Source organism: Marmota monax, unplaced genomic scaffold, assembly GCF_021218885.2.
Source record: "Marmota monax isolate L192 unplaced genomic scaffold, Marmota_monax_Labrador192_F-V1.1 WCK01_AAM20220418_F8-fsc00006, whole genome shotgun sequence".
Taxonomy (NCBI): domain Eukaryota; kingdom Metazoa; phylum Chordata; class Mammalia; order Rodentia; family Sciuridae; genus Marmota; species Marmota monax.
In genome coordinates, this window is record NW_026693712.1 from 9,562,352 (window position 1) to 9,576,984 (window position 14,633).

General features: G+C 43.3%; 1 protein-coding gene across 2 annotated transcripts in view; it reads left to right on the plus strand.

Annotated features, from left to right (window-relative positions):
- The window catches only part of Pde6a (phosphodiesterase 6A), a 71,673-nt gene that overhangs the window by 46,265 nt on the left and 10,775 nt on the right, over window positions 1-14,633 (plus strand). For both annotated transcript variants that reach the window (XM_046460247.2, XM_058584226.1), the window contains 5 exons: window positions 519-626; window positions 3,276-3,385; window positions 5,039-5,126; window positions 5,295-5,395; window positions 5,743-5,850. In XM_046460247.2, coding sequence (XP_046316203.1) covers window positions 519-626; window positions 3,276-3,385; window positions 5,039-5,126; window positions 5,295-5,395; window positions 5,743-5,850 — 515 coding nt within the window. The remainder of the gene's footprint in view (window positions 1-518; window positions 627-3,275; window positions 3,386-5,038; window positions 5,127-5,294; window positions 5,396-5,742; window positions 5,851-14,633) is intronic.

Here is a 14,633-nt window from a genome sequence, read left to right on the forward strand (position 1 = left end):
GGTCTTCAGAGTTTCCCAGACTTTCATTAAGTAATGGTTCTCAAAGTGTTGCTTCAGAGTACATCAGCACCATCTAAGAAGTTTCTCTCTATCTCTCTCTCTCATACACACACACACACACACACATACACACACACACACACACACCCCTAGAACCGATTTTAATAAACCCTCTAAGGTAATTTTGATGTTCTCACAAATTGGAGAACCACAGGATTAAAGAACCCTTTTTTGCTGCTGCTGCTGCTGCTGTGAAGCACCTGTGTCTCTGAGGACAATTGCTCTCTGAGGCACAATTTGGGAATCACTGATGGACGCTCGACCCGCGGGATAAGGGGGATGATTCTCTCTTACTTTGTTTCTAGCAACAACAGACATCTTCATAGCATGGAGCAAAGTGCTTTCATAGCATTTCCACATCTGTTGCTAGTTCCCACCTCCTAGTGTCTTCTAGCAATGGAGAGCCCTGGACACCTGGGCAGGTGTGCACTGTCTCGCTGACATGGGTGTATTCGCAGGCCCTGGTGCGGTTCATGTACTCCCTGAGTAAGGGCTATCGCAAGATCACCTACCACAACTGGCGGCACGGCTTCAACGTGGGACAGACCATGTTCTCCTTGCTGGTGGTAAGCAGGGCAGGCCTGGTCCGCAGGGTGAGAGGATCTGCCTGGGCTGTGGGCCCAGGTCACGTGGGACAACCTCATGCAGACTCCATATGGCAGTGACAGCATTGTTATCCTCTACTGCCTTTTAAGAATTCCAAAAGTAGTACATGCATAAAAGAATCCCAAGAATAAAGAAATGAAGAGAATACAACATGAAAGGAAGCTGCAGTCTATCCCAATCCTGGTCTGTTATTTGGAGATAACCAAAGCACAAGTCCTTCCAAATTTTCTTTTTGTATACACTTGCATACACACACACACACACACACACACGTACAGAAACATGCACACCATTTATTTTGTTTATAAGCAATGGGATATTATTCTGTTTTTCATTTGAAAATGTATATTATCACATTCTTCCATTTTATAGGTAAATCATACTCTTTCATTATATATGCATACATACATATAAAACACATTTTCTATTATATGCAACACACCAATTTTACCATTTTAATCAATTTTGCATGTATGATTCAGAGACATCAAGTACATTCACAGTGTCATACAACATGTACACTAAAACTTTTCATTGTTTCAAACTCTATACCCATTAAATAATAACTGCAACTCTCTCTATTCTGCAGTCCCTGATAGCCCCTATTCTGTTTCCTATCTCTATGAATTTGACTACTCTAGGCCTTCATGTAGTGGAATCACACAGTATTTATTCTTTTCTCTCTGGCTTAATGTCTTCAAGGTTCATCCATGTTTTAATTTTACAGCTGCATAAAACAGTCATCCTTGATATCCATGGGTTTTTTTTTTTTTTTCTAGGACTCTCCTCCCCACACATACTAAAATCTGCAGATGCTCAAGTCCCTTATATAATGGCATAGTATTTCCATATAAGCTGCACAATCCTCTTATATACATTAAATCATCTCTAGATCACATTTAGTACCTAATAAAATGTGCCGCAGTCTGGCTGGGCACAATTCAGGAGCCACTTGTCAAAAGAAATGATTAGAACCACACACGCCAAACAAAACTGCTCCTGAGAAAAACCCTCAGAGCCCACCTGCCACCACAGGCTTCCCACAAGCCTCTCTCTCAACCTCAAGCCTCTCCACCTCCCACAATCCTCCTGCTCTTGAGGCCGATTGGCTGGGTCGTGTGGGCGGAGCCAAAAAAGTCCCCCAATGAGCAGCTCCCTGGTCTGAAAGGGCAGGGAAACAGCCCAATGAGCATCACCGCAGAGGAGCCAATCAGCTAGATGTTGCTGGGGCGCTGTGAGCCAATCATCAGCTGGCAGTCTGAAAGTTTGCTGGGGCCCCTTCAGCTGTGGCTCTCAACAAAAATGGAAATGTAAGTGGCTGGGCATAGTGGTGTGTGCCTGTAATTCCAGCAATTTAGGAGGCTGAGGCAGGAGGATCACAAGTTCCAGGCCAGCCTCAGTAACATAGCAAGGCCCTAAGCAACTTATGAGAATGTGTCTGAAAATAAAATATAAAAAGGGCTGGGGATGGGCTCAGTGGTTAAGTGCCCCTGGGTTCAATTTTCAGTACCAAGAAAGAAAGAAAGAGAAACAAAAGAAAAAAAAATGATATTAAAAATAGTTATTATGTTGTAATGTTTAGGGAACAACTACAGAAAAAAGTTAGTATATGTTTAGTACAGACAGATTTTTAAAAATACATATTTTTGGTCTGTAGGTGATTGAATCCACAGATGTGGAGCCCACAGATGCAGAGATAGGGCTGGTTTTTTTTGTTGTTGTTGTTTAAATATACCATGATTTCTTCACCCAGCACCCAATTGTGGGTGTGGACATTGTTTTCAATCTTTGCTGTGACAAACAGTGCTACTGTACCCTCTGGGGGACAGACCTTCATGCATTTGTATCAGTACTTTGGGCTCAAAGGGTTCCAGCCCTTTATCTTTCATTGGAAAGCGTTCCCCATGCAGGGCATGACACAAGTCTGCTTGGGCTCACATTCCCTGTCCTCATTCCTTTCCCTTCAGGGCTGGAAATGTCAGGTCAGAGCAGGTACTGGAACCCAGAGGTAGGCATTCTAGCCAGGCCACTGCCAGAGGTGACAAGGACACAGCTTAGATCTGGTTTATTCCGTAGGATCAAATTCAGCATTGCCTCTCCAGAACCCTTCCCCAACCCTTCTCCAGCCTCTTCTCCAGCACCAGCAGGAACAAGGGTTAACTATGTGGAGAAGCCTCAGGAAAGGAGGATTCCTCCGGGCTGTGCTTAAACCAGTAGACCAGGTTTGGGAGGTTTGCTTTACCCATCTGGCCACGTTCATAAACTTTCCAAATCCTGAAACCTGATAGTTCCAAGTTTCTCAAAAATCATCCAGAGCAACATCCTCTACCCCCACTGTGCAGATTGGGATACTGAGGCCCAGAGGCGCATGAACCCAGCTAAGGTCACCTAGTAATAAGTGGCCAGCTCTCCCTGTTTGCCTGGGATCATCCCAGTTTCAGTATGGAAAGTCCAACTTCCTGGAAAACTCAGCCTGTGGTAAAGCTCTGCTCACCTCAAGGTCAGAACCATGTCGGTCAGCGCCAGGCTTTCCCCCAATCTGCCCTCTCAGCCCTGCTTCCAGCCCCCCACAACACAGGAGTGACTTGTACCTCTGATTGTCCTTCCAGACAGGAAAGCTGAAGCGATACTTCACGGACCTAGAGGCCCTTGCCATGGTCACTGCTGCCTTCTGCCATGACATTGACCACAGAGGCACCAACAACCTCTACCAGATGAAGTGAGTTAGCCCTTACTGGCTCCCCGCCCCTCCCCAACCCTCATCCCAGGATTTATCACCTAGGTCTTTATGGTCCTCAGGCTGGGTGACCAAGGAAAAGGCCCACTGTCCACATCTTCCCACTTCCTTTTGCCCTTGGGATCCAGCTCTACTCCTATGATAGACAGAATAATGGCCTCCTAAAGACGTTCACATCCCAAACCCCAGAGCACGGAAATATGTTATGTTGACTTACATTCAAAACAGACTTGCAGCCAGGTGCGGTGGCTCACGCCTGTTACCACAGTGACTTGGGACACTGAGGCAACTCAGTGGAGAATTGCAAGTTTGAGGCCAGCCTGGGCAACTTAGTGAGACTCTGGGTCAAAATTAAGTTTTTTAAAGGGTCGGAAGTCAGTTAGCTTGTGCAAGGACCTGGATTTAATCCCTAGGGCTGGGGGAAAAAGAAAAGGTGGGAGGGGGACTTGGCTGATGTGGTAAAGGAACTTGAGGTATAGGAATGGTCTAGATGGACCCCTTAGAGTCCAAAGGGTTCTTGTAAGAGGGAGGCAGAAGGTCAGAGAGGAGAGAAGATTCTCCCCTAGGGTCTCCAGAAGGAGACCACCCTGTGGACTACTTTAGACTTCTGAACTCCAAATCTGAAAGATAATCCATTTTTACTGTTTTCAGACATTAAGTCTGGGGCAGTTTGTTACAACAGCAATAGGAAACTAGGACATTAACTCCCGCACTCTCTCCTCCCCGTCCTAGTTTGAGCCAAGATGTTAGTAACCGATAATGTTCATTTGTTCACGTGTATTCATAATGCTTCTCATGTAGTTGGTGAACTACGCTGGCCAAAGGAAGTACCATGGTGAGCAGAACACACAGTGCCTGTCCTCATAGTGCTTATATTCCAGCCTGCCTCTGAAGCACAGTCCTTGAACTGGTCTCATTGGATCCTTCTGATCACCACATGGGCTGGACAGAGTAGGGGCTAGTGTTATCCCCATGACACTGATGCAGAAATGGAGGCCTGTAACTCACTAATAAGCACTAGGATTCATTCTTCTGAGTTTTTTCAATAGTCCACGCTGCTCCAAGGGTGAAGGTTGTGTTTACAGTTTACACTGTGGGAATCCAAGTATGGAGTGTAGTGCTCATCGCATAGTAAGTGTTCAACAAATATTTATTACACTTAAAAAACGAACAAACACACTGCTGGAGGGAATTCAGTGGCTTCCCCTTACGAATGGAGGACTAGGGCTTTGCTGATCTTCAAAGCATGGCCCGTGCCAGGATGAATGGATGGCTTCAGGGGATCCATAAATCTCTGTAGCTGTGTGTGGTATGATATGGGTTTGTTACTTTTTCTGAGGGTAAGGGTCTACACTGCTCAGCAAATTCCCTAAAGAGTCCATGAGCCAGACTAGGTCAGAATCACTTGTGGAGAAAAGCTAAAGACAGAGCCAAGAGATTTGGTGTTTGGTCCTAATTTTCCCTCGTCTCACTGTGCAAGGACCCGTGCAGAATCCTTCTCAATCTTGAACTTCAGCCGTTCTACTTGCAGATTTAGAGGTGTTGGGACTGGATAATAAAGTCCTTAACCTCCATCTTGACCCTTCCATGTTGATTTAACCTCCCTCCCTCTTTTTCTTTCTCTTTCTCTCTCAGATCCCAGAACCCACTGGCCAAGCTCCATGGGTCCTCCATCTTGGAAAGACATCACTTGGAGTTTGGCAAGACACTGCTGAGAGATGAGGTAGGACGGGGCTGAGGCCTCATCTCAGAAGAAGCCTGAGCGCACCCAGGCAGCCTTCTTGCATTGGCCTAGGCTGCCACGAACTCCCGCCATCTAAGGTGACCACTGGGAGGTGGCTTACTACAGCCAGCATCGTTTCTCATATCTCCCCGCTGGTTTTCTCTTTAGAGCCTGAATATCTTTCAAAACCTCAACCGCCGACAGCATGAGCACGCAATCCACATGATGGACATCGCAATCATTGCCACGGACCTCGCCCTGTATTTCAAGTTGGTATTTTTTTCTCACTTTAATAACAAGAAGACCAATGATTATGAAAACAATAACAAACATAGTTCCAATTGATCTTTATTATGTGCCAGGCTCAACACTATAGCCCTGTGAGTTATCATTCCTCTCATCCTGTGGATGGGGAAACTGAGACCCAGGGTAGGAGATTTGCTAAAATCCAATAGCAAATCGGCACAGTTAGAGCCTGTCTTCACTCCCAGCCATTGTTCTAGTTTGGCTAAGTGTGTCGATTTCATCAGTCCCCATCTGAAATGAGAAGTGTTAGCAGCACAGGTATGTCTTAACCTAAGACTTGCTTCCTTTAAAAAGCTGATGTGTTTCGTAGGAAGAGGACGATGTTCCAGAAGATCGTGGATCAGTCTAAGACATATGAAAATGAACAGGAATGGACACAGTACATGATGTTGGAGCAGACGCGAAAGGAAATTGTTATGTGAGTTGAAACGGGGCTAAGCCCTGACCCTCGACAGCTAGGGTCGTGAGGTGGGAGGCTGCATTGGTAGATCTTGCTGCTTTTAAAAGATCTGGGACATCTTCCATTTTGGAGGCCTCCAGTATATTGGGGAGGGGGCAGTTATTCCCAAACCAAATAGCACAAGTTATAATAGAGGTTTAGTCTTTATTTTAGCACTAAAAATATAAGAAACCACATCATTTATTTCTCTGTACACAAAAAGTGTAAAATACAGGATTTGGGTGGCAAAGTGATATAACTTTCAAGTTTTGATAAAACAACAACAAAAATACTATTCTATCGATGGTTTGTGTGATAGCTATGTGTCACTTAAAATATGTAGGCTTGAGCCAGGCAGAGTGGCACATGCCTATAATCCCACCCAACTGCTCAGGAGGCTGAGGCAGGAGGATTGCAAGTTCAAAGTGAGCCTCAACAGAGTCCATGAGCAACTTAGTGAGACCCTGTCTCAAATTAAAAAATAAAAAGGGTTGGGGATGTAACTCAGTGGTAAAGCACCCTGGGTTCAATACCCTGTACCAAAAAAATAAATAAAATATATAGATTTAATGTTTTAGGTGTTCCTTTATATATGATAATGTCCCACCATATTGTTGTGCTATCCACAAATTAGTTTTATGTTTTGAATAAAATTTATAGTGCATGCATTTCAGTTTGTGTATCTCCTTTCAATTCTCACAAAGTGCTTCTGTGATTCATCTCGATTGATGATGAGGTGAAAAGTATAAATCTGTGGTCTTTTTGCAAATATGTAGCCCAGGCCAAATGGTTCCTGCTTTTCTTTGATGGGTTCACAGCAATGATGTTGGTAATCAAGAAGGGTCTCAAGGGAGGATCACCAGGTCCCAAGGAAGCATTTCCTTGTTTATTCATCCCCTGATCTTTCTGTGGAAGTGAGCTGTGATTAAGTCACAGCACTGCAAATTTCTGTACAGAGGAGAGACAGCCACTGGGACAGGGAAAGGAGGGCCAAGATGCTCCTGCTGCGGCCCTTTAGCTGTCCAGTCAGGCCTCTAGAAAGGTCCCCTGATCCTGGGGAGCAGCATGACCGGGTCCTACTCAACAAGGGTGCAGATTCAGGTTGGGACTGTTCCCAGGAAGACCAGGAGCTGTCCCATCAGACATTTCAAAATGGTCCAGCAAAGAATTGAATCCATTGTAAGATTGGGAAAAATTATCTGTTCTCCTAATTAGGTATTCATTTAAAGTGATTCCAAGAAAAATACCTACTGTGCTTTGGAGGAATTAGGAAGCTGATTCCAAAACTCTCATGAGGAATATGTATGCAGAAATCATCAGAAAATTCTGAACTAGAGCAGTAATAAGGCAGGTCGGTCCTAGGCATGGTTAGTTGTCAGGTCAATGGAACACGCTTGAAAGACCACGCGTGTGCTAAAAGCGGATCTCCTACCGACGGAGAAAGCATAAGATCTTAAAGGGCACTGGGACAACTGGGTGGCCTGTACAACAAAGTAAATTCCAGACAAATAAAGAATTTTTAAATAATAAGGGAAAGAGAGAGACAGGATGGGGAAAGTATGAGAGAATTAAAAAGAATAATTTCAGAGAGCGTTTTCCTAAGTACGGACTAAAATTCACATCATAAAAATAGGTGGATAGATTTGATGGCATAAAAATTAAGAATTTCTGCACAACACAGAAATTCAAGGCCAAAGTCACAAGGCACGTGATAGGCTGTAGAAAACATTGCAACACTTCTGACAGAAAAAAAAAAAAAAGAACTCATCTCCTCAGCAAAGTGTTAATACAATTCAAGAAAGATTAACCCAATCAAAAATGGACAAAAGACATGAACAGATGTTTCCAGAAAACTTATTTTCAGAGGGATGAAAAAAACCAATGAAAAATGATGACCTTACTCCAGAGAAGTTCAAAACAGAACTGCAGCAAGTTGCAATTTCTCGCCCCTCCTCTTGGCAAAGATGAAAATATTTAACCCACTGTGTTGGCCAGAGCCAGGGGAAACAAGCGATCTCATTCACTATGGTGGAAGTATACAGAGGCATAGTCCTTATGGAGGACAACTGAACATTACCATCAAAATTGCAAATGACCCTACTCTTCAACCCTTCAGTCCCACATATTTCCCCACCAGGCATTCTCCTACATGTGCACCAAAGAGTGCATACACACCAGGTGTGGTGGTACACACCTATAATCCCAGCAACTCAAGAGGCTGAGGCAGGAGGATCAGAAGTTTGAGGCCTGCCTTAACAACTTAGTGAGGCTCTAAGCAATTTAGGGAGCCCCTGTCTCAACTTTAAAAATAAAAAGAGCTGGAGAGGTGGCATAGTGGCTAAGTACCCCTGGGTTCGATACCAAGTATCTTAAGAAAAAAAAGTAAATATATGTGTGTGTGTGTGTCTGAGTGTCTCTGTGTGTGTATACATATACATAAAATATATATCTAAAAATATGTATATATGTACGCACACATGATTTGTGTTCCCAGAAAATATTGAAAACAACCTGGTACACAACTGGTACCCAAGTTACAGAAGTGACAGTGCTTTCATACAATGGAATGTCATACAACCTTTGCAAACAAATGATATCATATAAAAGATGTGATGTTCAATTTTTTTCAAAAGCCAGGAGCAGGACTTCGGTTGTAAAAGGCAAGATAGTCTTAAGCAGGAGTCTTCAGGCTGAGACGCACGTGTTCCCAAGGGAACCCCAAATCTCCCAAACATGAATGGGCATCAATAGCTTTAAGGGAATCAGTGTTCTTTCTTAATACTAATCACCTGGAGAATGCAGACGCACAGTGGGTGGGGCATTCCTTCTCCTCCCACTTTAACAAAAGAAGATAGGTGATACTAGGTGGTAATACGAGGAATGGAACCCAGGGCCTGCAAGCATGCCAAGCAAGTGTTCCACCACCTAGCCACATGATAAGCCTTCATTTCACCCTTTCTTGTAGTGTATTGGCCCAGTGCAAAAATCTTTGGGTCATCAAAACAGAGGTATTCTTTGAAATATTGGTGACTTTTAAAAATTTTAATTTAATTTAAAGGTTTCTTTTTTTGTACTGGGGATTAAACCCAGGAGTACTTTACCACTGAGCTACATACCCAACCCTTTTTATCTTTTATTTTGAGACAGGATCTTGCCAAGTTGCTTAGGGTCTCAGTAAGTTGCTGAAGCTGTTTCAAACTTGTGATCCTCCTACCTCAGCCTCCGGAATTGCTGGGATTATAGACATGCACCCAGCCTAAAGTTTTTTGTTGTTTTAAAAGCAAAACAAGGTATTGAGAATGGAGGATTTTGTCCTGGGATATACGATGAGTTGGCAGCATCTTTCATTTAAAATCATAGTTCCTTTAATAATCATAATTCTTTCAGAAAATATATCACTGCCCAGGGACCATAATATTAGAGCAAAGGCACATCAGAATAAGTACTGAAGGTGGCAGCTCCTGATTTTATACAGACTTCTATCTACATTCTATAGCTGTCTGTCTTAGTCAGCTTTCTGTTACTGTAACCAAATACCTGAGATAATCAACTAAAAAAGAGGAAAGGCTTTGGTTTTTGGTTCATGGTTTCAGAGGTTTTAGTCCATGATCTCTTGGATCTGTTGCTTTGCAGCTGTAGTGGCAAAATATATCATGTAGTATTGCATGGCAGGGGAGGCCCGTTCACCTCACGGTGGCCAGGAAGCAGAAAGCTAGGAAGAGGAAGACCCAGGATACAAATTCCCCTTTAAGTATATGCCACCACTATCTCTCTTCTATCTTCTGTCTTCATGTCTGTCTATCTAATTTACCTATAAACCTGTTCATCTATCTATCTCTACCTTCCTTAGAATTAAAAATAGAAAAGAAAATAAATGAAAAAACTTAAAAAAAAGATAAAGTGAGTATCATTGGGACACACTCTAACATGCTTATTTGAGTTGAAAAATAAAGTCAACTTCTTTCTGAGAGAAACAAGCCTGATCTGGTTGCTTTAGTGACAGCGAAAGGCTGGCATTTCCTATGACATTGGATGGCAAACATTTTAATAAATTAAATAAGTGAAACCTGCAGCTTCCAAGTCTTGAAGAAAACACAATTGAAACGCATCATAAGATAAAAGCATTTTATTAAAAAGCACTGCAAATATATATTAAAATTAACATTTTTAATTTATCTAACCCATTCTCAGTGTCTACAGCTAACCCAAGTATTGCTGAGAAAATGTCAGGGGTGTCATATGAAAAGTCTTGGCTAAATCTTTATGGCGTGCTTCCCAGAAATTGAAGAAATAAAAGATTCTTAAGCTTTCTTTCAATTAAATGGAAGGAAAACATAATTGAATTGTCAGCTGATAGGTCATTCAACATAATGATCACAGTATAATTTTTTAACAGTTTACTTGGAAGAATTCAAAGAATTGAGTGATGTTGTTATAACTAAACTCCATTTTCAGGGGTTTTAAGTACTTACACTTATAAAAATGAAAAATGGGCATAAAATAGATGCTGATTCAGTCTAGCAATAAGAAATGTTCATTACTTAATTGATTGTTAAAAAATAACTGTGTCCTGCAGGGAACAGTGACTCACGCCTGTAATCCCACTGACAATGGAGGCTGAGACAGGAGGATTCCAAGTTAGAGGGCAGCCAAGGCAACTTAGGGAGACCCCTGTCTCAAATCAGTGAAAAGCCTGGGATATAGCTCAGTGGTTGGTAGCCCCGGTGGGTTCAATCCTCAGTATAGAAAAAAAAAGAAAATCCTATCTCATTAAAAGATAAATTCCTAAAAACAAACTAGTTTTGAGTTTTAATAATTATTATAGGAATAGAAAATATATTTTGGTGATTTTTTTATTAATTTTGTAATAACAAAAGAAAAATTCTGAACACTTAAAGGCTTATTGTCAAAGAAAACAATCTTAATTATATAATTTCAACTAATGAATGTATTCAGTTACAGATAAGTGTGAAAGGGTATCAGTGAAAGATTCTCTGGCATATGTTTGCATACATACAGGCAGACACACACATCCATACGAATGTACACACACAATATCAGGATCAAATTCTAAGGGGGAGGTCAAGTAGAACTGTGAGTTTACAGAGAAGACCTTGTGTGTGTGTGTGTATATATATATATATATATATATATATATATATATATATATATATATATTTTTTTTAAACCATGGATGATGGGTTTATTATCAAATTGCTGTGCTCTTTAGATTCCTTTGGACCTAAAGAATGATGTAGCTGTGCATGGTGGTGCTTGCCTGAAATCTCAGTGCCAGGAGGATCTCAAGTTTAGGGCCAGCCACGGCAACTTAAAGAGATCCTGTCTCAAAATAAAAAATAAAAAGGGATAAGGATGTAGCTCAGTGGTAAAGCACCCTTGAGCTCAATCCCTTGTACCGCCCCCCCCCCCGACACACACACGCACACGCACACAATCACACTCACTGATGTAACAGTTTTATTTTTAAATGTCAGTATTTATAATATGGCATAAAGGGCATAAATTAGACCCTTGGTAAATATTTGAACCTGTGATAAAATAGTTTAAGAGGTACAAGAAGGTAAGCACTTTTCAAAAATGTTCAAGCTAAGCATGTTCAAAATGCTGAAGATCTAGAAAGCAGGGTTTTGCAACCTCAGCACGGTGGACATTTGGGGCCAATAACTCTTTGCTGTGGGGGCTGGTGGGATGCTGAGCAGCATCCCTGGTCTCTCCTACTAGAGGCCAGGAACAGCCCCTCCTCCCCAGGGGTGACTGTTGATTATCTCCTGAGAAGCACTCTATAGAGCAGTTTGGGGTCCATCCATTAGTTGTATAATTAGAACTGCTTTTGTCCCGGGTAGAATGGGACAGTCATACACTGGGGGCTTTGGTGCCAGACAGCCTGGGTTCCAGTCTTGGCTCTCACTGTATTGGTTGCCTGACCTTGAATTGTTTACTTCACCTGAGCCGCAGGTCTTCAGCTGCTCAAAGAAGATAATGGCCCAGCTCATGGACCTGGTTTTCCCAGTATGAGTCTAATAAGCCCCTCCATCCATGTGATTCTGATTGATATGATAAATTCAGACGTGGTCATTCTTATTAACATGATTGGAACTCAGAGCAGAGCATGGCCTGATCTCCACACGCCAATATTCCCTGTGCTTGTGCATTGCCCTTGAATCATGTTACATTTTGCAATCAAGGGTGTAGATCAAGGATGAGAGCTGGGTTTTGCATCTCCAAGGTTCTAGGGTTTCTGGGCATTTCTGCATTCTAGCAGTTCATGGGCACTTCTCTTTTGAAACTCAGCATATCTTTTTCTGTGTCCCACAGTCTCTCCCCTGACAGTACATATTTTGTGGATTTTTGAGCTGGGGGTAGGTGGAGTGTTCTGCAGCATTGCTTAGGTAGAAGGTGGTGGTAGGCACTTCCTGTCATATAATAAGACATATGCATTTGGCCTTTGTCCCCAGTTCCTCACACAGAGTTCATCAGACCCTTGGAATTTCCTGAGTGATGGGAGTATCTTTTGTTCTAATGAGGTCACTCTTGGCAAGACCCTAGGTAACTTCATGATGGGGGCTGGTCACCAGAAAGACCAGGCCTTTGTTAGAACTTGGTGTGTCAGCCCTGCCTCCAACCTCTAGGGAGGGGACAGGCTAGAAATGGAGTCATCCTCCATGGCTCGTGGTGTAAGCCATCATGCCTGTGTGAGAAAACCTTCAGGAAAACCTCTGTACCTGGGAGTTTGGAGAACTTCTGGCTTGGCAGGCACACAGAGGCTGGCATGTCTGCGTGCTCCCCTTCTTCTGCCCCGCATCTGTCATCTGGCTTTTCCTGAAATCCGTCCCTCAAAGTAAACTGGAAAGGAGAAGTAAAGTGTTTCCATGAGTTCTGTGAGTCGATCCAGAAAAATCATTGAACCTGAAAGAGGATTATGGAGATCTCATCATCCCAACATGGTAGCCAAGAGAGACAGATACGTGGTGACCTGGGATGTGACACACAGCCAGCCTCTGAAGTAAGGGTGGGCTTCAAGGCCTGAGCCCTTATACCCATGGAGTATAACTCCCGGTAGTTAGCGTTGGGATTGAATCGAATTGTGATAAACAGAAACATTCTGAGATGTCCTAAATTTAGTTACAAGGTGAGGGACGGGGGAGAGGAGAGGTAAGAGAAACTATTCAGCTAACAACTTCAGCCAAATCAGCAACAACAACAAAATACCTACTCCATGTTGCTAACCAGGTGTGGGGGTGCACACCTGGAATCCCAGTGATTCTGGAGGCTGAGGCAAGAGAATTGAAAGTCTGAGGCCAGCCTGGGCAGCTTAGAGAAACCTTGTCTCAAAATAAATAAAAGGAAATAAAAGAGGCTGGGGATAAAGCTCACAAGTAAAATGTCCCTGGACTCTATCCTCAGTGCAGCCGAAAAACAAGCAAACCCTATCTATTCTGTGTTCCTACATATATTGAAACCATAACTCAAAACCTTGGGAGAATGACCTTGAAGGTGCCATCACATTCTGCTTATATCCCCAAGTGAGAAGCAAGTGCATCTCCGTGCAGACTATTCTATTTCCAAATTTACCCACTTCACATTGCCCACCCCTCTTATCTCTAGCCCATGTGGGTTATAGAGCTTTCAATCCCCCAAATTTAAAAAAAAATACTCTTTACTCTGGCTACAGACATTTTTCCAGCTGCTGCTGGTAGTTGTGGGAACTTGTCCCAGAACCTAACCCTTTTCCTGGCTAACATCTGTCATGGCTCAATAAACCTTCTTATTTCAGAGATCCCTTGATCTGTAGTCTTGGTTTTACGAGAGGAAACCCCAGTGGTCCTTCCAGTGCTTTATCTCAGAGTGCTCATGTCATGAGCTTCCTGTGGTCTGACGTCCACGCCTGACCCCTTGATGTGTCAGGAACCAATGGACAGCCGCTGGACTCTTGCACAGCAGTTTCTCGTGTTGGTCGCCCTACTTCAACGTGTTTAGTCTTGGGCCAGGTTGCCCAGGAACTCTAGAGAAAGAGTGTGGCTGCCCAGGCATCTCCAAGCCCTTTAGTGTCTTTACTTAATTCCAGCTTTTATTCTTTATTTTCCCCCTAAGTACTGGGGATTGAACCCAGGGCCTTGCAGACATGCTAGGCAAGTGCTTTATCCCTGAGCTACATCTCCAGACTTTTCTTGTTTGGAGACAGGGTCTCTCTATAAGATGCTGAGGCTGACCTTAAATTTGTAATTCTTCTGTGACTCTTTGGGATTGCAGGCATGTGCCACTGTGCCTAGCTGAACTTCCGTCTTAGATGCCATGTCTACCTGGACACTTCTATCACCACCTCCATGTCTTGCCCAGACTTTGCAATGACTGTTTTGCTGGGCTCTCCAAGTATGTTCAGTCCCTTCTGCAGGAATTTTGCAAATCTGACTGTGTCACTCTTCTGCTCAAATGTTCAGTACCTTTTCCTATTGCCCTGAAGATGCAGACCTGCCCCTCCCTCTGCCCAGGCCCTGCTTAGGCTGCACCTGCACATCACTGGGGCTCCTCTCCCATCGCTCCCTCCTGCTCACCGAGCTCCTCCCACTGCTCTGACAGTGCCAGGCTCCCTTCACCAGGCCTCTGGCTCCAAGCATTCTCTTTGCCTAGAATTCATCTAGAATTTTTCCTTCATTCTGTCGCTACCAAGTTAATGGATTCACATCCTATAGTTGTCAGCTCAAAGGACACTTCATCAGTGAAACCCTCCTGACCTCCCAGGT